General features: G+C 46.3%; 1 protein-coding gene across 1 annotated transcript in view; it reads left to right on the top strand.

The window, feature by feature from the left end:
* Positions 1–6,482: 6,482 nt before the first annotated feature.
* Positions 6,483–23,726, top strand: part of GR (glutathione reductase) — a 47,436-nt gene continuing 30,192 nt past the window's right edge. Inside the window, exons 1-4 of the mRNA XM_086806006.1 lie at positions 6,483–7,064; positions 10,245–10,470; positions 11,485–11,763; positions 11,839–12,015. Coding sequence (XP_086662132.1) covers positions 6,673–7,064; positions 10,245–10,470; positions 11,485–11,763; positions 11,839–12,015 — 1,074 coding nt within the window. The 5' untranslated portion in view covers positions 6,483–6,672. The remainder of the gene's footprint in view (positions 7,065–10,244; positions 10,471–11,484; positions 11,764–11,838; positions 12,016–23,726) is intronic.

A 23,726-nucleotide genomic window follows, 5' to 3' on the forward strand; every position in this document is an offset into this window, starting at 1 on the left:
TCCATGATTAGGACCTGCATCATGTCTACCTCTGCAATAGTATCAAACGCTTAAGGTCAATTTATATACCTGGAACTCACATCCCATGGCCAAATATCCCTTTGCAGAAGACTCTGTGACCACCGCCAGGACCAATGATCTCTTGGTTTGCGAGGCTTGTCATCAAGCCCTTAATGATGCGTGGGTACCATCCATGGCTGCTTCTGTCAATAGTGACAGTCAACCATGATTGGCTTAAACTCCTTGCTACACTTGACACCCTCCTAGGTCACAAACTCAGCACACAATTTGTGCTCCCAAATGGCCAGACCATTCATGAACCCTACAAGGCCATTGCCTCGTTTAACACCATGAGTGTAAGTGTCCACAACATGAAACCACCACCCTTCGGGTCTAGATAGATTTCCCCTTTGGTAGAAACCTGCAAAGAAAACATGCCTTGCTATCTCCCACAGCTAGCCATAATCTTTTGCCATGGGAAACATGGGTCCTGGGCAAACCCTCTCTTAAAACTGCCCATGCCAAAGTTCACTTTCCTAGTAGACAAAGCATACAAAGCCTTGGGTCTTTTACACAAACTATACATATTGTATCTAACCCATTGGCTTGTAAGTTCTATGTGGTTCCCACAGGTGAGACAAATGAAGCAGTCATCCTCGGAGGAAGCTGGATCCAGAAAGCTACAAGTACAATCAACTCCGCTCATAATGCAGCTACCCTCAAGCTTCCCGAGGGCAAGGTAACAATGATCCTCTGGGATGGGGAGTGCATTGACACTCTAATCCTCTGCCCCCACCAATTGCTTCCACAAAGGGTACTCCATCGCTCCCCACAATAACTGGTAAGTCCTCCACCGCCCCTAAACCACCACCAAAACTCAACCCACCAAGAATATGGATTGGACTCCTGACCGAGAATGGTCTACAACGTTGGCAAGCCCACATATATCCTATGGTCCGCACCAATCTCGTATTCTTGGAGGCGTGGGAAGCTCTTGGAAAACCCACACTAACAAAAGAACACTTACATTTAAATCTCACATGAAATGCGTCTCATGAGTGTCAGATTTCATTCCTAAAATTTCTATTCGAAATAACCAGTTGGAGTGCAAATTTCATGTCGTAGATGTAGGTGCACTCCACGTTTGGATTATCATTGGAAAAGAGTGGATTAATGCCACTCACTGCCAAATCAATTAGCGTGAAGAAACGGCCACCATGGAAATCAATGGCAAAAAGGCCACTGTCCTCTTGTGTCCCCAAGAGGAAATTATCCACACACCATCACCCTCGACTGCCCTTCCCCCTCACGCCCCCTCCTCATCATTGGCAGTCTCCCCTATTCCCCCACCCCATGCCTCACACCTAAGCCAGTTGATCGACCACTGTTGACACCACCCACCAATGACAAACAAGCCTCGTCGTCGTCAACATTGCCCCTCAACTCTACATCCTCGACTACCCACACTGCAAGCACCCTGACCTCATATATTTATCATGACAATCAATGGTGGATGCCCAAGAATCTTCTACCTGCTTAGGGATTCTACAATGGCTACAGAGAACTATGGATCCCCAGACAACCATCTCTAAAACCCAAGCGCAAAAAAGCCAACTAAGCCAATAAACACCATCCCTAAGACAAAGCTTCAAGTACCCGACCACCTATTAACAAGCACAAGGCTACTATAAAGGCAACACTCGCCTCTGGCTACCCAAGCATGCTTCTTGTGCTCATCCACCACACCAACTCTCCATGAAGCTGCGCAACAAAAGGTCCCACAACCATGGGTTCGGCAACCCCAAGCATAACGAAACCAACAACGTTGGGTGCCTACCAATGTGCTCAAAGCACAAGGCTTCCATGAAGGTAACACACACATGTGGCTCCCCAAGCCACAATCAAAAGCCTCTCCTCCGCGTCGACAACCACCTCATAGCTCAAAGCCTCATTGATAAAAAAGCCGAAAGCCTCGCCAACCACCACGGACCTTCATCACTCAGCAACGCTGGGTGCCCAAATGTCTCTTAGAATCCCAAGGCTTCCATGATGGCAATTCCATCATTTGGCTCCCAAGGCATACCCCTCAGCACTTTGCCCAAACCACACTCACCACGCCAGTCCTTATCCAATCGACAAAGATGGTTTGGCGACCAATGGGCAGGCAAGTCCCCTCTTCCTCAATAAAATCCTTCGGACTTGCCCACATTGGGCACTCCAAAGCTCAATTCACACAACCCTTTCAACCCACGGAGCCTCATCCACAACACTCCACCCCGCCCCTCGACTTCGCCACCAAACCAAGGGGCAGTGCTACAAATGGCCGAGCTTATCCAACCACTCAAAGATACACTCAAATGTAAGCTCTCAAATCTAGCCAAATGGACTACTCAGTACAAAACCCTCTTTAGGGGTGCTAACCAATAAACACCTGTCAAAAAAGAAAAAGAAAAAGAGAGAGTATCTAGGTGATTAGAATCTAGGTTATTAGGACCACGGGCACATCTTTTTCCCTCGCCCATGCACAACACCTGTAAATTTCATTAGGCTCTGTCCTATGTGCACACACCGCATAAAGCTTCATCATCAACCCTCTAGGTACATCTCTGGATGGGGGACCATGGTGGGCGCAAGCCTGGTCCATGGTACGACCCATCGCCTGGATCTTCTTAATCACCCCTACTGCACAAAAATAATTGCGCTTTATGTCTAATCAATCTTACCCAAAACTTCTTCTTCAGCTAAACACGTATGGATTCTTAACATCGACTACCACTCCTATCAACACAGGATCCCAGAGCTCCAATGATAGAAGAAGACAAAACATAAAAAGAAAAAGAGAGAATATTGCAACTTGATGACTCAACATCCACAGAAGCCAAGATACCTCGGTGTCTTGACAAAGATGCTAGAGCTTCATGAACATCAATATACAGCATCTCGGAGTGCAAGTAGTCTCCATGCGTGTTGCCTCCTTGTCCCTCCAGAATTCCCCCTCGCCAATTGCTTTTACTAACTCCTCTTTAATCATACCACCTACCACTAGGATACTGGTCATTAAGTATTCCGTGCTAGTCTGCTCATTCAAGTACTCTGACTCCTCTAATGAGGAAGTCCCGTTGCAAAGACGATAAAAAAAACACCTAAAACAAAATAAAGAGTACTATTAGGCACATATAAAAAAGAAAACTCATAAGAGCCCATCAGACTAGCTGGATACTTAATCGTCAGTAATTCACTAACTTCTTTCCATCTCACTAACTTCTTTCCATCTCACTAACTTCCCCACCCCCTCTCGTTTCCGGAGAGACAGGAGAACCAACCTAGTGCGACACTTCCCCGCGTGCCTTGACAACCCCTCATTGATCACGAAGACGTGATCAACTTGAGAAAGGGGAGTATGTTAACCACATATTGGTTAACACATTTCTATGACAACTATGTCTTCACACTTATGTAATGGGCACCCGTGCTATTTGTAAATCCCTTCATTTGATGAGGGAAACGCCCTAAAGACGCTCCCAAGTATTGAGCATCAAAGGACAAATAAGAGGATCTTGGTCAATTGGCCAAACCATAGAGCAAAGCCTTGTAACTATGTTTTGGGTGCCCCGAGTCACTTACTCCCGGGCGGGGCCTAGTGGAAAAACGCTTGGAACTATAAAAGCCAATTTCTCTTTTTTCTAACTCATTCTCCCATTTGTGCAATAGAAGTGGAATGTTCTCTCTCTCCCTCTCTCTTGCGACTCTAATCTAGCATGTGTGTTGTGCTTAGGGTTAGGGTTAGTGTTTGGGAGTGATAAGTGCTAATCACTTGTTCCCTCTCTCTTGCGACTCTAATCTAGCATGTGTGTTGTGCTTAGGGTTAGGGTTAGCATTTGGGAGTGATTAGTGCTAATCACTTGTTCCCTCTCTCTCTCTCTCTCTCTCTCTCTCTCTCTCTCTCTCTCTCTCTCTCTCTCTCTCTCTCTCTCGTGATTAGGCTAACCAACGTGATCCTCTTCCGCGGAGATTCCACACGATCTTCACCCATTGGATTAGAGAAACTGCCTTGGTGTGACAACGAGTGCGAGAGGACGGCGGTGGATGAGCGGCTATGGTGGAGCTCTTGAGCCATGCTCGAGCTCGTTGGATAGGCAACTTCCCATGACACGTTAGGGTAGGGATTCCTTAACAAGATGCCATATATGTTTAGTAGATATACATGCATGTAAAATCAATAAACGGTCATCACATGCCCAGAGTGTGAATGCATATGAGTAGATGTGAAGCTACATATGAATGGGGACTTGTAGTGAATTGTGCTTAGAAAAAAATAGATTCTAGAAGATAGGGAAAAATTAGAGAGTTTATTAGTAGAGATGATTGCATCAAATGAAGTGAAAAGAAGCTTTAGCCCATGTTCTATTTTGTTCCCAGCATAATTGCTAAGTGATTTAAGCTGGTTAAGTGTGTTAATTAAGCTAATTAAGTGAGGTAAGTATCTAGTTATAAAGCTGCCATGGAGGCTACAAATTAAAGTTTGAACGTACTAAGTTTCCAAGGATCTATGGTTATGAAGTTGCCATGGAAGTTGTGTTTCAGCTACCCTCCTTACAAGACATTGACTATCACCAATTCATGTAGGAAACAATGGAAGGCCTAGAAGCGCTGCTCCACGATCCACATAAGGCACTGGAAGCTGAATCAAGTGAAAACTGGGAACAAGAGCAAAAAGCTTGGTGATGCCACCTACTAACGACACACATGCTCCATGACAGGAACGCCACCCTCTGGAAGCAGTTGAAGGATGCAACTACACAAGTGCAAAACTTAAAAGCAAACCTTAAAGCAGCAGAGTCGATTCACAGGGAGGTCATTATGAAGAGCTTAAAGGCTATAGAGGAGCAGGAACAAAGGTATAACTCCTTGGAAAATGTTAAGTTTTCAAGGATCTGGATTGTAATTATCTCTGAAAAATAGAGAGGTCTTATGTAATCGATACTTCACATAGTAGTGTGGACTTGGGCAAAAACCCTGAAGCCTAGCATTTCCAATGGTGTATGTGCGATACCATAAAGAGGTGGAGAAAATCTCTCATCTCTTCACATCAACATCAATTGCCTTGTCAACAAATATCTATGGAAACTTGTCCACTCTCTTATTCAGCTGCTCTGACTACCCTTTATCTTGGAAAGAGATCATGTTGGGTAAAATTAATGGTTTTTCTTATTCACGTTGGAATAGTATGTCTTAAATTTTTGCATGTAATTTTTCTTATTTAAAAGTCCTTGATCATCTACTTTCTCAGAACATTTTCACATCATCTTCCTCAATCTGGTCATCTACCTCAACATTAGTAGAAAATAAGTTATGCATCATCTCTTCTCTAGACTTGTTGTGAGGTTGTGTAACACCTATCATTAAAAAAAAAGTGTTCATTGACTCATTTTTCCCTACAAAACACAGATTCAATGTAAAGTAGAAAAACTAACTACTATGCTACTATGTGTTAACACACATGATGTACACACACATCATACATGACATACACACTTTCTTTAAGTTTAATTTAAACATAGTAAATATCATTGAAAACTTTAATTTATTTATTATTAATATAATTTAAAATTGTTCACATAGAAATGTAGAACATATAATTAAATTTGTATAATTAAAGAGTGTAAGTTCGTACCTCATTGCTTACGAGATGAGAGCTAATGGAAGACAAGCCTACAGGGCCATACATGGTTGGACAGGAGCCAGAAGCCCATCCTCTAGGACACCTCGCTCTCGCGAGTCGCAGTTGCCTCGTGTACCATGTATGCTTGTTGTATGCGAAATGTATTATAGGGGTGAACATTGCTTAAACTTGAAGCCTCCACTCTCATCACGAGTCACAGTCGTCTCGTGTACCGTGTACGTTTACTGCATGTTTTGCGAATGTACTAGAGGGGTGACCAGTGCTTAAATTTGAACCTCGGAAGAAGTGTCTGCTACTAGCTAGGTATTGAGCACTGAGTAGGCCCGCCACCCTAAGGAACATTTGAGGCTATGTAATCGTGGTCCGGTGGATGAGAAGGGAGGCACAGAGGCTAAATAGTGAGCACTGGAGACTTGAGAGCCCTCAGCCTAGCGAAGCAATGCACATTGTAGAGTCGTAGACAATACTGACTCCTGAGTAGATTGTAGTAGATGGAAGTTGCAAGATATATCATATTATTGAGGTGAAACTCGAGTTGAAGCTTCAAGGAAGATTTTGCAAATAGAGCCTAGAGGGGAGCGTGGAGTCCCGAGTCCCAAGGCTGCTAGACAATGCTCATCGCTCATTGGTGAGTGGAGGCAATGCGCTAAGGCACATATTTAGCTTAAAAGTTGGAGAATTCGGGAGCTTGGAGGTGCCAAATTTCAAAATGGTTCAGCTTTCATTATCAAGAGTGCGCCAAAATCTAGAGAGAAGCCAGCTACTAATATATATATTGCTGTATATACCCATGTAACTTTGAGGCTTTAGGGATGTATTCTCCGGTTTCATTGGAAGCCCAAAATAGGCGCACTGGTTTCATTGGAAGCCCAAAATAGGCGCAGTGGGGCCCGGCAAGAGATGATCGATGAAGATGATTGAGCGAGCAAGGAACATACCCCTAGGTAGCCTAGTTCACATACAACAGCAACTCGCAAAGCTTGCTGGCTATGGCAACAATCGCAGCCCCTCATTGTGCATTTGCAGTGCTAGCCTCGTCGTCATCGTCTTCATTCCTGCCCCCACTCCATCGCCTGAGCCTTCTCTCTGCGTTTCCGCGCTCTTCTGCGCGCAGCTTCCCCTCTCTTTTCGCCTGCCCATCGGATTCTGCTGTCCTTGGTGGCATACGCCCTTTCTGCGTGCAAGCTGCCTCCAGGGAGCCTGTGAATGGCGCGTCGGTGACAAAAGGCGGAGATTTCGACTTCGAGCTCATCACCATCGGAGGGGGCAGCGGCGGAGTTAGGGCTTCGCGTTTCGCAGCCAATTTTGGGGCCAAAGTTGCGTTGATCGAGCTGCCTTTCGCCACTATCTCTTCAGACCATACGGGTGGTCTTGGTGGCACGTAAGTTATCTCTTACGTACTCGATTTTATGGAGAGAAAGCAATGAAGTAAAACAGAGCACAAGTTCCAGTATTTGTCGTGTATATACGTATGTACGTATACACGCAAACACACACACACACACACACACATACATACATACATATATATGTATACACATAGCTATATATAACTAGAATTATAATAGTGCTTACATAGAGAGAGGTGCAGCGGAAGACACACAAACACAATCACAAACTATAATCCTAACCTAATCCTTGTATTGTATAAGACTCACAAACACAATCACAAACTGTAATCCTAACCTAAACCTTGTATTGTATTATTTACAATGAAAGAATATACTAGTGATTGTTTCGTAGTACAAAGAATGATAATCCTGTTGATCTTAGTCCGTTGCCATGGGAGGGCATTCACGAAGAGCTGGAGATTTTAAAATGATTGCATTTTGACGGCGGTGGATCGATTGAACAAGCAGACACACCTCATCCCATGCAAGTCAGATGTGGATGCCTAGCAGATGGGCAGGTTGAGGTGTTCCAATAGCACGGATTTCCAAAGAAGATTGTCTCACACAAGGATGCAAAGTTTATGGATGCATTTTGAAATTCATTGTTCTATGGTCTGGGGACGAAGGTACTCTTAATACAGTCGTCGATCGACAATGCTTTGGTGTTGCATGAAAAAGAATAAGATCACTATGCTTGGTGTTACTTTGATCAAGAGTATGAGATTTTTTGGGAGGATTTTTTACCATTGGTGGAGCACTCTCCGGACACATCAACAAGCAACTTCATTCGACGTGGTTTGTTCAATTGTGAACGTGAGCTTTGGAATCTCACACTAGACATTATGGCGCAAATTAGGTGGTCAAGCTGCTCACGGGAGAGAACATTGAAGCCTTGCAAGATAGAGAGAAGGAAAGGAGAATGCAAGGGTCATACTGGTTTGCACCTCAAGTCACTCTTGGTAGAGTAACTTTCTCTTGTGGAGAGCTAGGGCCTTAACCTTGCCTCTTTTGTTGTCAACACAAAGGAGCTTTGCAAATGGGTGGGGAGAAAAGAGAGAGAGAGAGAGAGAGAGAGAGAGAGCTATGGAAAGCTCAATCTCTTCTTCAACACCACACTGAGTGAGAGTAAAAGGAGAGAGTTGAAGGAGAGAGGGAGAAGAGAGCTTACATCAACATCATCACTCACCCACACAATCCCTAAGCATGCATGCAACAACAAGAAGAGAAAAACATACAAGCAACTTCAATATCAAGAGCAAGAAGCTCAACCTCTATTGTGAGAATGGGATTATATGTTTTTTAATCAGTCCAAATGTCTTATATACTGCAATATGCAAGATGTTGATCGTCGTAATGCACAACAAAGCCTTCTTTAAACTCGTGATTTTGTGCAATTCCACTTAGAGAGAGAGTAGAAGAGAGTAGAAGAGAGAGAGAGAAAGCAGACGAGAGTCGATACAATATTGGGTCCCAATTCACCCACTGAAGGGCTCCCCCTCTGCAAGCAGGAGCATTTCCTTGTATTGATCTTTGGAGAACTTACAATGAGTATGAAGGATGACTGAGGATTGCCAGACGCAAGGACGATGTAGACCCAACGCAAGCTGATCCAGATGCTGTCCAACCTCCTTTGAATGACACTTCAATGACCACTATGCAACCCCAAAACTCAAGGATGCACATATGTTGGCTGAATGCTGAAGATGCCCTTCGTGGAGACGTGGGAATGCTTGGAACTGATCCTATCTGGTGCTGTATTTGTTGAATACCTGAATGAAATGAGTGGGAGGGATGCACATGCTTCTATATCTGCAGAAGCATGTAGTCGGTTGGTTCATACCTTGTCGGCTAGTCCCTTGTGGACAATACTATTATTTAAATATCTATTTGTGTTTGATGCTTTCTACGACTAGATCACATCCTCCTATTCTACTAGCCGACTGCTGCCTAAAGGCACTGAGGCAGCTGACTGGCTGCCCAAGCCCTCCTATGGCTTGGATAATGCCCTTTATGGGTTGTTGGCCATGGCCTGGCCCAAGGCTTACCTAATGTTCCTAATGCAAACCTAAGACTAAGGTTGACAATACATGCACTGTCTGATACATTCTTCAAGTGGGTTAAGAGGATTGACACTTGACTAATCTCTAAGGCTCAGAGATTGACCTATGTAGCTCGTGTCGGACTGTCCTTGGACTGAGAGCTCACAATGGGGCCACGACATATGATAAAATATTGAATATCTATCTCAGGAAGCGAGAGATATGCTGAATTCTGATACTGACTGAATGTTCTGTTCGCCAATGCTGAGGTCCACCCTTGAGATGCTGGAGGAGGCAGGAGGATGAACTGAATGCTGACTGCATGCTGATGATTATGCTGCTGATGATGCTGAATGCTGAATATGCTGAACTCCACACCCTCTTAGGGTCTTTGGGCTGAAGACCACTAAATGATGAAGAGATGAATCCAATAAATGATGCACTTTTCTATTTATATGCTGAGTTATGCTGCTGGTCGGCCAGGTACTGCTGTCGGCCAGCTTGCCTATGTCTTCACGACTTCATGAATGCTCTAGATGCTGCTGTCAGCTGCTGACCAGGCCCTGTCGGCTGGTTCCCTATGCCCTGACTTAATGTGCTACATGCCCTTAATGCTTGGAATGCCTTAAGTACCTGCTGTAGGTGCTGTAACAGCCCCATACCATGCTGTAACTACTGTGAATAACTGCTGTAAATGCCTGGATAATACTTGATGCTCATGAATGCTATCTGCTTAATGCTTATGAATGCCTAGGATGCCATGTCACCTGTACACCAACTGGGTGTGCACGTGACATAATTGATGGATAGTTGGTGCTTTGTCCTTTATTTAATTTTTTGAGCATTGAAGAAATCATATGGATCCAGGAGTGTCAGTTGTTTCCCCAAATTTTTACATATATTAGATGCTATTCCTGAGTCTACTCAAGGGATATACATTTTTGGGTCTTTTTAATAGAAGGGTACGCTTTCTCCTCATTAAATTCATAGTTATGGACGGATGTAAGGTTTGATGGCATGTTGTTTATCTTTTTATCCATCTTTGGGTATCAAAGGCTTATCAGGAACTTTTTAGTTATAAGTTTTGTGAGTCTTTTGCCAATCTAATTTAGTATAGCTGTTGTTCTGCAGGTGTGTACTTCGAGGATGTGTACCAAAGAAGCTGCTAGTTTATGGTTCAAAGTATTCACACGACTTTGAAGAAAGTCAAGGATTTGGATGGTCTTTTGACAGTGAACCAAAGCATGATTGGAGTACATTAATTGCTCAGAAAAATGCCGAATTGCGGCGGTTGTTGGGAGTATACAAAAATATCCTCACAAATGCCGGTGTGACATTGATTGAAGGTCGCGGCAAGGTTGTATAAATATATATGTTGCATCTCTTGTTTAGTCCATCTGACTTTTTTATGTGAGAATTACACTCATAATTTAATCTTATAAGCACATGCACAACAAATAACATTGTAAATCCATGTGAGAAAACGGCCTTACAGAGGTTGCACTAGACTTGTTTCACCTCTGTAAAAAAACACATTAAGGGAACATGTAAATGCTGGGTGTGTTGTCACGTATGTGGATGGAACCTTGGCAGCACCATCATGTAGTTTACGGCAGCCAAGGAGGGCCAATGCCCAGTCTTTTGGATTCAGTCTGGGCACTGCGGGACAGGAGTGCTGAAATTTGCAGGAATTAACACTTGCGTTTACGGATGCTTGTCGCGTCTAAAAGCTCAAGATAGTACCCAAGCTTGATTTCTTGAACAAGTTGATAATACTGAGCGTGGACCCTTCTTATATAGTTTTTCAGAGGAGCTGTTGTGTAAGTTAGAGCGGACAGCTTCTTCCCTTTTGACTCGTTCCCAAGATAGTACCCAAGCTTGATTTCTTGAAAAAGTTGATAATTATGAGCGTGGACCCTTCTTATATAGTTTTTCAGAGGAGCTGTTGTGTAAGTTGAGCGGACAGCTTCTTCCCTTTTGACTCGTGCCCATATGCTACTTCTTGACCTTGCACAAGAGACAATTGAGTTTGCTTACATCATTTCTTACACACGACATGCTGAGGGCATGTTGCCATGGCACACTAATCATGTTGCATGTGGCTAGGCGTGCTGACTGGACATATAATTTGTTGCATGCCCAGTGCACCGTGCGCACGCTAGTGTGAACATGCAGGTAGTAGTCATAAACTGTAACTGTTTTATGAACATTTTAAGAGGCCCAATTTATTTAGATAGGTAGAGAGCCTACATTTTACGCTCAATTGTCCAATGTCTATGGTTGCTTGGGGAAATTTTTGTACTCAGCACTTGTGTCTGTTTCTAAGAAGCATGTGCCTTGCGGTGACAAGTGGTGGTGGATGTGGCTCTAGATTGTTGATGATCACACAGTGGAAGTGCATGGGAAACAGCACACAGCAAAACATATATTAGTGGCGGTGGGTGGGCGTGCTTTTGTTCCAGACATTCCGGGGAAGGAGCTTGCAATCACATCTGATGAAGCTTTGGATCTACCATCCCGACCTGAAAAGATTGGGATCGTTGGAGGTGGTTATATTGCTCTAGAATTCGCGGGCATATTCAACAGCTTTGGAAGTGACGTTCATGTGTTCATTCGCCAGAAAAAAGTTTTGAGGGGATTTGATGAAGAGGTGGGTGCATACCATAGCTTGGTATCAATTGTGTACATTTTCTTGAAAATCTCTTACTAAGGTTTTCTCCTGCAGGTACGGGATTTTGTAGCAGACCAAATGGCATTAAGAGGAATCAACTTCCATTTTGAAGAGAGCCCTGTTGCCATAGAGAAAGGTAGCAATGGTCATCTGTCTTTGAAGACTAACAAAAGCACTGAACATTCCTTCTCACATGTAATGTTTGCAACTGGGCGCCGGCCAAATACTAAGGTATGATAATGAGCTTTTACATTTTCTTTTCTTCTTTATATTCAGGTCACCCTTATCTGCTCTGACTGCTTACATCACTACTTCTGTTTGTCTTTCTGTCTCACAAGTTTTCATGCCACCTAGCTATACAGCCTTCATGCATAGAGAGTATTCTTACTTGAAGCCTGTCAAAATTTGGAAGAATGGAGGCCAGTAAACAAAAGATGATGTACTTTTTAGCCATCCATCAAGGTCTTTTTGAAGGGGTTTTTTTTTTTTTGGATAGATATATTTAACATTAGTTATAGGCATCCAGCGGGATTCAACGAGGCTTCCCACCGGCAAGTCCAATCCCTCTACCGCTAGGCCAGCGGGATTCAATGAAGCGTCCCACTCAGCAAGTCTAATCCATCTACCACCAGGCTACATGTATGTGGACATTGTTTTGAAGTATTAATAGACCACATCTCATGACGACTTGGCTTAAGTAATGCTAGCAATCCAGAGGATTTATTAATAGCAAACTTTGTTCATGCAGCCAGTTGTTACAAGGTCTGCCACGGCCCACAATGCATTTTTTGGCGCAAACCAAGAAAAACTGCAAGTTGTTTAACTGGCTCAGATCCAGAAAGCATTCAGACTGTGTCTGAAGAGGGCAATGTAAATCTGACCATGCTTGAAGCATCTCCCCTGCTCATACAAATGTTTTAGCTCTTTGGAAAATTCAGATGTTGGATTTCTGCCCAGCAGTGCATTCGAAGTTTTCTCCCAGGGCTTCTCACTTGTGATGTCTTTCTGAAAAGGCTGTCCAGACACCAGAAGATGTAGGCTGTTCTGTTGTTTTGGGAGTGTAGCCGATTCTAACTTTTCTCCCAGGGCTTCTAACCTGTGATTTCTTTGTGAGAAGGCTGTCCACACTCCAGAAGACGTAGGCTGATCTGTTGTTTCTGGACTGTAGCCGATTGAGCGCCCTTCTTCGGGCTATTTTTATCTTCAAAACACAGTTCAGCTTCGATCCAGCCTCAAATGTCCTCATTTTTTTTCCCGGGAAAAATGTCACATGCATCCCGCACTTGGATGCCACGTGGACATATTTGAACAAGAAGGTGCAGGACCTGGAGTGGAAAACTGGTCCCATGTGAGCCCAATCTGGGACGAGTCAGCCAAGGTTCTACTCCATGCGTCCAAGGTCAGGTGTGCATTATCCTGCACATGCGTCCAAGGTCAGGTGTGCATTGTCTTGCACATGAAACAGTGCCAATCCGTGCTGTGAGTCTCCCTCTGGAATGATGTCAGTTGGTTTGCAACTAAATGTCAGACGACTACGTAGATGTAGGTTTGCATTAAGTGGGCAGCCCCTTTGGCCTGGCCGCCTGGCTGCCTGGCTGGGCTGGCCCAAAGGCCCTGTCAGCTGGCTGACAGCCTGCCCAGCCCATACTAGGGCTGGTGGGCAAGGCTTGGGGCCTTCCTGGCCCCTTTGGGGTGGCTCATAGCCTTCCCCATGCCCCTAGCAGCCAGTTGGCCAGTGCCTGCCTAGGAGCCTGCGCAGGCCTGGACAGCAGCCCACAGGGCGGTCAGGCCAAATCAGAAGGGCCAGTGTGAAACGGTGGCTTTATTAGCATTAAAATGCTATTTTTACTAGTCGTGGGTCTTTTTCAGCAAACTGACCCCAGATAGCCAACCGACCAGGTCTAGGAAAGGGGTATATAGACCCAAGGCATAATTCAGTCCAGCCCATCTCATAATTCACAAGGTGCTGAAGCTACTCAAGGGCCAAGACAGCCAAGGGAGAAGCTAACGCAAGGGTGAAGGATTGAAGGTCAAGGGCAAAGATCTATCTCAGCCAATAAGGTTCAGGTTCAGTCTTTTTATTTCAGATTTTGCATCATTCTAATAAAAACAAATACACCATCCGTGGTTGGAGCGCTATAGAGGGTATTCGGGACCCAATACTATGTCCTCTTCTCCCTCTCTCTCTCTTTCTCTCTCTTTCTGCACATCTACTTTCAGTTTTGTGCGTTATTCTCGGCGTGAAACGTGTGCTGATTTTTTGAGAATGAAGTTACCGAACTCTCCTGAAGCTTCCGCATGTAACAGTGGTATCAAAGCCTACTTCAAGTGTAAAGATTCAGCAAGAAACCAGAAATTTTTTCTCATTCGTGTGGTTAGTCTTCAGACTCCGGTGGACCACCCCTTTTGGAGTGACTCCTGTCCCTTGAAGGACGGTTGGTTTCAGCCTCCGGAAGTCTCCCACACACATAGTGGATGGTTAGATTGTGCTCCGGAAAGGTAGTACATTTTCTTGCTAAGTCCAGCTAGGACGGCGAGAGAGACCAAGAACCTTGGGACCGAAGTGCACCAAGCAGTCCAGCTAGGGCATCAGGCATGAGTGTACAAGAGATGTTCCAACAGATAATGCGAGCAATCGCAGACCAGAGTACCAAGTTGGACGAGCAAAAGGCGTAGATACTGGCTCTGGAAGAGTGCACCCGTTCTCCAGCTTCGTGTTTTCCGTCTCCTGCTTCCTCTCCTTCTGTTTCCCAGATTCCAGATCCTCTACATAGGGACCCCTTCGAAGGGTCACGACCGTAGTCGAGTTTGATGCTTGAGTTGCACATGCGTGCAATGGAGATTCGACAACATGAAGACGACACCATGCGACGCGTGAACCATGAGCGATACCTTGCGGCTTTGGACGCAAGACTAACACTAGCGGCTTTCTCAAATCGTTTTCCCGAGAAAATGAATTTCAGTAAGTATAATGGTAAACTTGACCCCACAACTCTTTATTCATGGTTGCATCAATTTGAAGCTTACTTTGCCGCAGTTTGAAAAAGTGATACTGACAGGGTGATCTTAGCTAGTTGGTACTTGGAAGGTGAGGCCATTCCTTGGTGGACCCAGTGAGCTTATGCCCACACCAGATTAGATATGGCAGCTTATGTTTGGGATGAGTTTGTCTGTGACCTTAAGCAACGATTTCTACCGTCCCATTATCTTGAACGACTCGAAGACGAGTTTAGGGGAGCGTGTCTGAATGCGCAACCAGTCCTTCAGTTTGCCAATAATATTTCAAACTTATGTTTGCAGTTGGGCAATTTCTTTATGGCCTTGACACGCAAATCCAGTATGAGGTGCGTATGTTTAGGCTAGCCACCTTCGAAGACGCACTCTCGCTTGCGCAGAGTGCTGAAATGAAGCACAATGGTGGAAAGCCCAAGACTTCCCAGCCGGCTACTCCCAAGGCTACCACCTTGGGGGGAAAAGACCAAAACCAGATGGAGTCTTTCCCGGGATAGAGCACGGGAGCCTCTGGCTCCAAGAACTCGACCAATGCGCCCAAGCTTACTCCAGACCAAAAAGCAGAGGCAGGCAAGACTAGTGGCAAGTTGAGTGCTGAGGAGATCGCTCAGTACAAGGAGGGTAGGTGTTTCTTTTGTCATACAAAAGGACACACTTCTCGGGAGTGTCCTAAGAAGACTACCGCTCCAAAGAGCGCTGCCTCAGCCTCCACGGCTTCAGTGGTGAGCCCAGCTCCCACACAGACCCCTGTGGCTGTCCCTAGTTCTCCGGATTCCAATGCTTCCGTTGGAACAATCATTAGCTAGGAGCTCAAAGATAAGCAGAAGAGCGCCCATGACCAGGAGTATGTGGCAACGAATTGCTCAAGACCTTTGGCTACATAGGTGACTAGAGAGTCATCGTCTTGTTTGACAGCGGTAGCACAGATGATGGTCACGGATCAGGCCGCCCGGCATGCTCGTTTCGTCTTGACTTCGGTGGACAAGCAAGTTGAGGGTTTTAGCACAAGCATGACGACGAGCATCGAGTATGAAGCTCTAGGTGCTAAGTTCGTTATTCAGGGCATAGAGTTTGTGTGTGATTTTATGGTTGTCCCTCTTGTAGGAGCAGACATAATCTTGGGCATTCAGTGGTTTTACAAGTTCCTTCCTGATATCAAGTGGGACAAGCATACTTTCGAGATTAGCCGGAATGTGTCCAACACCTCAGTGACCATTAAGTGTGAGCTAGGAATCTCAAACTTTCCGCTCATAAGCCACTTGCAGGCTAAACGAGCAATCAGGGAAGGCGCACATTGTGCGATGATTTACATCGAGACTACCCAAACGGTGGCCAGTGCTTCCGAGAAGTATTTGGCTGTGCATGAAAAGTTCCAGAAGATTTTTCTTCGGGACAATCTCCTTCCTCAGCTCCCCCCATCCAGATCAGAGGACAACAAGATCGACCTCCTCCCAGGCTCGGAATCCCCAAGCAAGTTTCCATATCACCTTTCCAAGGCAATGGAATCAGAGTTGGGCCGCCAACTCCAAGAACTATTGCAATCTGGCTTCATCTGCCCTAGCGTGTCGCCTTTTGCAGCACCGATCCTATTTGTCAAGAAGAAAGATGGGTCTTCTCGATTGTGTGTCGATTATCGTGCACTCAATAAGCTGACTATCAAAAGTAGATTCTCGATGCCTTGAATAGATTATATTCTTGAGAGGCTGAATGGGGCTAAGGTGTTCTCGAAACTCGATTTGAAGAGTGGATACCACCAGGTGAGGATTGTTGAGGGGGACATCCCCAAGACAGCCTTCCGTACAGAATGGGTCCATTATGAATTTGTGGTCATGCCTTTTGGCTTGACAAATGTCCCAGCCACATTCAACCGCATGATGATGCGGGTGTTCCGGGAATTGATTGGAAAGTGTGTGCATATTTCTGGACGACATACTGGTATTTTCAGCTACGGTTGAGCAGCATGACATTGATGTTGAGAAATTCTTGAAGTTGCTGGAAAGCAACGAGCTCTACGTCAATGAGAAGAAGTCTTAATTTTATTTGTTTGAGATTTATTACCTTGGATACATAATTAGTGCAGAAGGCATTCGACTTGATCCGGCCAAGGTGGCCGAGATTGTCAATTGGGAATTACCACAGATTGCTTATGACATCAGATCCTTTGTGGGTATATGCCAAGCATACTCCACCCACGTAGATAAGTTTTCTGACCTCTTGGCGGACCTCACCGATTTGCTAAAGGGTGTCGAGACTAAAAGGCAACGGATTCGAATGACTCCACGAGCATTGCAGGCATTCAAGAACCTCAAGATGGCTTTGTCAGAAGCGCCTTGTCTAGTGCTTGCCTCGTGAGACGAGCCATTCCAAGTGATCATTGATGTGAGTAACATCGCAATTGGTGGTGTATTACAACAGAATGGTCATCCAGTAGCTTACATGTCTCGTAAGTTACTGCCCGCGGGAGAAGAATTACTCGGTCTACAATCGAGAACTCCTCGTAGTTATTCAGGCCTTGAAACATTGGAAACATTTTCTTTATGGCCGTGACTTTGAGGTTCGCACTGACCATTAGGCATGCTGGATTCAGACAATGCCAAGTGCACAGTGGAGTGACTGACAGCACCACTAGAGCTCGATATTCTAGCAATTTGTTGGTATAATTGAGTACCTTCCAGGGCTGGAAGGGACGGGTGACTTTGATTCAGACCACTAGACTCGAACTTGTTGGTACGGGACTAGATGACATGAAGCACATGTACGTGGATTCCGAGAAATTCGGTACACAATGGAAACAGGCATTGGATGCCATAGGACCTTGCCACTTTTTGATACGCGATGGTTGGCTTTTCTTCAAAGACCGACTGTGTGTCATGAAGTCGTTCAGGGCAGCTCTTCTCCACGACACCTATGACGCCATTATTGGTGGTCATAGGGGCATGAATTCGACTTTGGAGAAGTTAGAACGGCAATATTATTGGCCAAAGATGAGGTGAGATGTGTTTGCATATATGCAACAATGTGATATTTGTCAAAAGGTGAAAGCTCCTCGTGGTGGGAAGAAGATAGGGTTGTTACAGCCCTTGCCAATTCCTGAGGACCCTTTCCAAGATATATTGATGAATTTTGTCACGAATTTGCCTCCTAGTCGAGGTAAGCGTAATACTCAATGCTTGACTATAGTTGATAGATTTAGCAAATTTGTTATGCTTATTCCCTGCAGGGCCAATGTGACCGTCGAGGATGTTGCCCATTTGTTCATTCGGCATTGGAACCCAATTGGCGGGATCCCTAGGATCATAATGTCAGACCGAGATGCCAAGTTGACCAATCATTTTTGGAGGGCATTGTTTGATAACTTTGGTACTAAATTGAATTTTTCTAGTGCATTTCATCTACAGACGGATGGCCAGACAGAAATCTACAACTAGTTGGCCTTTGATGTGTTGAAGTGTTATGTCCACGATCAGCAAGGTAAGTGGGAATCATATTTGCCTTTAGTTCAAGTTGTTTTGAATGATTCTTTTTCTTCAGCTATTGGCAGGACTCCATATGAATCATCGTTTGGAAGATCATTCCAGTCGCTATTGACTAGAACCTCATCTTTAATACCTGAAGCGAACAGATTGACGGAGTCTTACCAGGAGATTTTGGAGTTAGTAAAAGACAAAGACAGGTTATCTAAAGCACAGGAGACCTACACTCGACAGGCCAACAAAGACCGAAGGGATATGAAGTTTTCGGAAGGTGATTGGGTTTATCTTCGGATTATGAAGCAAAGGTTGAAATAGGTGGGCAAGCGATGCCCAAAGTTGTCATTCAGGAGCTTCGGACCTTTTTCCATCCAGAGAAAGATTAACGAGGTTTCAATGAAGTTGAAGCTACCTCCGAGTTGGACTATGCACGATGTGTTCCATGTTAGTTGGTTAAAACCATACGCAGGCTCGATCTCTTCAGAAGTGCAAGACGAGCGGAACCAGATATCATTGATGAAGCTGAAGTGATGGTTCCAAAACATATCCTTTTGCACCACTTCAAGCATGGCTCAGGCCAAAGGCAAAGACAGTTCCTCACAAAGTTTCAGGACCGAGGGACCCACGAAGCGGTATGGCTTGACAAAGAGTTCTTCGACGACTATCCGGCTTTATTGACGGACTATTTGGAGGCTATGCAGCTTCCGTCAAGTTAAGCAGAAGGGGATGTCACGTGCATCCCGCACTTGGATGCCACATGGACATATCTAAACAAGAAGGTGCAGGACCTGGAGTGGAAAACTGGTCCCATGTGAGCCCAGTCCGGGACAAGTCAGCCAGGGTTCTACTCCATGCGTCCGAGGTTAGGTGTGCATTGTCCTGCACATAAAACAGTGTCAGTCCGCACGTTGTGAGTCTCCCTCTGGAATGATGTCAGTTGCTCTGTGTGTTTGGTCTGTGACCAGATGTCAGACGACTGTGTAGATGTAGGTTTGCATTAAGTAGGGGCATGGGGAAGGCTATGAGCCACCCCAAGGAGGCCAGGAAGGTCCCAGGCGGCCTTGCCCACCAGCCCTAGTATGGGCTGGGCAGGCTGTCAGCCAGGCCAAAGGGGCTGCCCAGCAGCCAGCCGGACGGCCAGTACCGAGGGGCTGCCCAACAGCCTGCGCAGGCCTGGACAGCAGCCCACAAGGCGGTTAGGCCAAATCTGAAGGGCCAGTGTGAAACGATGGCTTTATTAGCATTAAAACGCTATTTTTACTAGTCGTGGGTCTTTTTCGGCAAGCCGACCAATCTAGGAAAGGGGTATGTAAACCTAATGCATAATTCAGTCCAGCTCATCTCATAATTCACAAGGTGCTGAAGCTACTCAAGGGCCAGGACAGCCAAGGGAGAAGGTAACACAAGGGTGAAGGATTGAAGGTCAAGGGCAGAGATCTATCTCAGCCAAGAAGGTTCAGGTTCAGTCTTTTTATTTCAGATTTTGCAACATTCTAATAAAAGCAAATACACCATCCGTGGTGGGGGCCCTACAGAGGGTATTCGGGACCCAATACTGTGTCTTCTCCCTCCCTCTCTCTCTCTCTCTCTCTCTCTCTTTACACTAGCAAGAGGACAGGTAGAGGTGGTAGACTCATATGTGTACCTGGGGATTACATTTACGACTCCGCCAAGAAGATTTACTATGGCACAGGCAGCTAGACATAGACTCACGTGAGGGTATGCAGCTCTAGCTATGCTAGAGAGACAGTGTCACTAGGCACACTTCCAAGAGCCCCGCACGAAGGGGTGGTTGTTTGACACACTAGTCACCCTTGCTTTGACGTATGCTGCAGCAGTATGGGCACCTGGGCTCGCCACCTCCACATGGTCTCAAATAGAGAGACCTCATATTCTCATGCTCTCACGGATGATCCGCAGCAAACCCTTCGTCCCACATGACATTGTCCGGACAGAGTTTGCTGCACCTCCTATGCTAGTAGAGGCCATCTTCCAGACGATCTGCTTCATACAAAAGATCAGAGATATGCCATCAGACCGACTCTCGCATAGAGCTTTTGAGGCGTCCAGGCATTTCGCAGAGAGTAGAGACAGGAGATCATGGTATTCACAGATGATACAGTGGCTCACTCAGCATGGTTTTGACATAGATCAACTGCCACCTTTCCAGTATGATATACATGCACCACACATCCAGCTCTCTTACAGTGAGAGGAACAGAGTCCTTCGGCAGGATTTATGGCAGCGATACACTCAAGAGACTTGGATTACACCCAGTCAGCCTCTACCGCCGAAGATGCTATACTACAGAGATCAGTATATGCGTATCTCAACGGATGGATTCATATAGAGACCTGGATACATGGATGTGTACATGCCTCACAGTGCCCGAGTGGCGATTGGCCAGCTCAAAGTGTCACCACACCAGCTTGAGATTGAGGCAGGTAGGGCAGCACGGATCCCTAGAGCAGAGAGGGTATGCAGACTATGCCAGGAGGTGGTTGAGAGTGAGGAACATTATGTATGCAGATGCAGAGCATATAGTGTCATTAGAGAGAGATACACCACCATCTTCAGTGGACATCCCTGACTCTGCCAGATCATGGAGTTTGCAAACTAGCGCAGATTTGGCCAGTTCTTGCTAGAGACAGTGCCACAGAGAGAGACTGCTACGGACTCATACCACAAGGAGAGGTGGGCGACAGCTCCAGCTCACTGATTTCTTCCAAAGATCTATCCCAGTGCCTACCCTGACACAGGAGGGGGTTACACTTCAGTGCGCTGCGGACCTCCAAGCCAGACGGAGACCGAGAGCACCAGGCTAGGACCTGATTGGGCCATGCAGTGCCATGTGGTTGGTGTGCACAGAAAAGTAATCAAGCAGGTAATGGTCTTCAATACCTCTCGCCCCGTGACATCCAGATTGAGCTTCACATATAGAGGGGATCTTGTGGAGATTGTCTCATCCTATGTCTACCTTGGTGTCACTTTTAGTGGCCCACTCTTTACCATGCTTCCCACAGCACATGCCAAAGTGACGCAGGGATATGCAACCTTGAGCTTACTTGAGCGGCAGTGCTTCCAGGCACATTTCTAGGAGCCCAAGACGAAGGGCTGGCTTTTTGACACCCTCGTCACACTAGCCTTGATGTATGGAGCAGCTTTCTGGGGGCTAGATTTATCCGATGAGGATTGGCAGCGAGTTGAGAGGCCCAGGTCATGATGTTCTCCCATATGATCCGCAGCAAACCATCAGTCCCCCACCAGATTATCCAGGCAGAGTTTGCTGCAGCCCCATGGTAGTGGAGGCACTCTTCCAGACAGTCACATACCTTCATCGCATCAGTCACATGGATCCCCATAGGTACCCGAGGCTTGCCTTGGAGTCCTCCATACAGCTAGCACTTGAGGGGCACTCTGGAGTATGGTATGCACTAGTTTCCACTTGGTTCTCAGTATATGGGCTTTGCACGGACCGCCTACCCCCCCTTCAGTACAGTTTGGACTCCCCTTTTTTCCGACTGTCTCACGAGGATACCAACCAGGTTATCCGGTCTGATCTTCTTAGCCTCTACACACACTGCACATGGATCTCACCCCCAGAGCTCCCCACGAAGATGCACTTTTACAGAGACCACTTCCTCACACTCACTGAGGATGGATTCATCCAGCAGCCGGTTTGATCTTCTTAGCCTCTACACACACTGCACATGGATCTCACCCCCAGAGCTCCCCACGAAGATGCACTTTTACAGAGACCACTTCCTCACACTCACTGAGGATGGATTCATCCAGCAGCCGGGCTACTTGAGTGCTCACATGTCCCATGCCATGCGGATTGCGATTGGCCAGATACGGGCTTCTTCCCACTACCTCAGAGTGGAGACAGGTAGAGCTGAGTGCATCTTCAAAGCCGGGAAGCTCGTACGGACATCTAGAGAGGAGAGGATCTGTTGACTATGCCCACACAGAGGTTGAGACGGAGGAGCATTACATATGCCGTTGCCAAGTATACTATGAGATCCGCAGAGGTTTCACTATCTATTTCGTGAGGGATTAGGTCCACTCTCCAGGATCATTGACTTCCTGGACCAGCATTGCCTGGGCCTCTTCCTGCTTGAGCTCCGCAGACACAGGGACACCTTCTTGAGACATAGGCCCCAGCCACCCTGCCCCCTCCCTCCGCAGCCAACTATCACGAGTTTCTTTCAGACCCAGGAGGTGGAGGACATCGACATAGTGGATCTTGTGGACCCTCCACGAGCTGCTTTGGACCTACCTCGCCCGAAAGGAGTTACCTTGGACCGAGCCTCTGCACTCCAGCGTGCCCGACGCCCTCGACCCCCTTGTCGACCGCGATCACCATCAGCTCCAGATCCAGGACATGCTCCACCACCATCGAGCTACCTTTCCATGTGAGGGAGACCTCTCTCCCATACTTGTCAACCCCACGCTTGACATTTTGGAGAGTGGTATACCATCTACTCGGAGCTGATGTTGCTCCCATGTTTTTATGTTTTTAGTATTCCATGACGAGTTTCCATGGACAGGACACTATGGTTGGACATTCGGAGACTTGGAAAGTTTTTAAAGAGAGGGACATTATCTTCTTCACAGAGACCCACCAGAGCCTGGAGAGAGGGCTACCACGCATTTCAGGCTATGAGTGGGCATCCGCTTACCAAGAGGAGAAACGCACATCTGGGATACGCAGGTCTGGCGAAGTGGCGGTACTATTCAGGACACATCTACAGCCCATGATCACCATAGTCCACAGGGACGCAAAGGCACGCTTTATGTGGGTGAGGTTATAGGTCACAGTGGAGAGATGTATACACATTGCAGTATGTTACTTCCCACTTAGGAAGTCCCCAGATGCTCTTCTAGAGGAGGGAGAGCAGTTTTATCCCCTCCATGCAGACGTCATTGAGTTCTCACTCTTGGGCGAAGTTCTCCTTTTTAGGGGACTTGAACGCCAGGACTCGGAGGGAGCAGGCATCTGTATATGACCAGGAGGAGCCGAGCATGCAGGAGATGGACTCGGAGGAGATTGGCATTCAGCGAGCATCACAGGACAGAGGGGACATTACAGCATCAAGGAGAGAGTTGCTTGTGCTAGGGACCACACATGGCCTAGCCATCTTCAACGGGATGTCCCGTTGGCCTTCTTCTGGAGCTCTCACATGCTTCCCATGTGGTGGAGGCTCGAGTACAGTGGATTACCTGATGGGATCTTTGGCTTTAGCCACATCCATACATACCTTCACCATTCCCATCCGCCCCCTTGGAGCCGATCATGCCTCAACTTTTTCCGACCATCCTTACCACCACCGCCCATCTCCCACTACACCTAGATTCACTTCCACCATGATAGAGACTCGACTTACTCTGACCATCTCTACCGACATCTAACATATGTAGAGCCCAATCTCCCACTAGCCACCCTGACCTCTTAGCTCA

The sequence above is a fragment of the Cibotium barometz genome, chromosome 12 (assembly GCF_041138505.1).
Source record: "Cibotium barometz isolate CiBa-2024 chromosome 12, ASM4113850v1, whole genome shotgun sequence".
NCBI classification, from domain to species: Eukaryota; Viridiplantae; Streptophyta; class Polypodiopsida; order Cyatheales; family Cibotiaceae; genus Cibotium; species Cibotium barometz.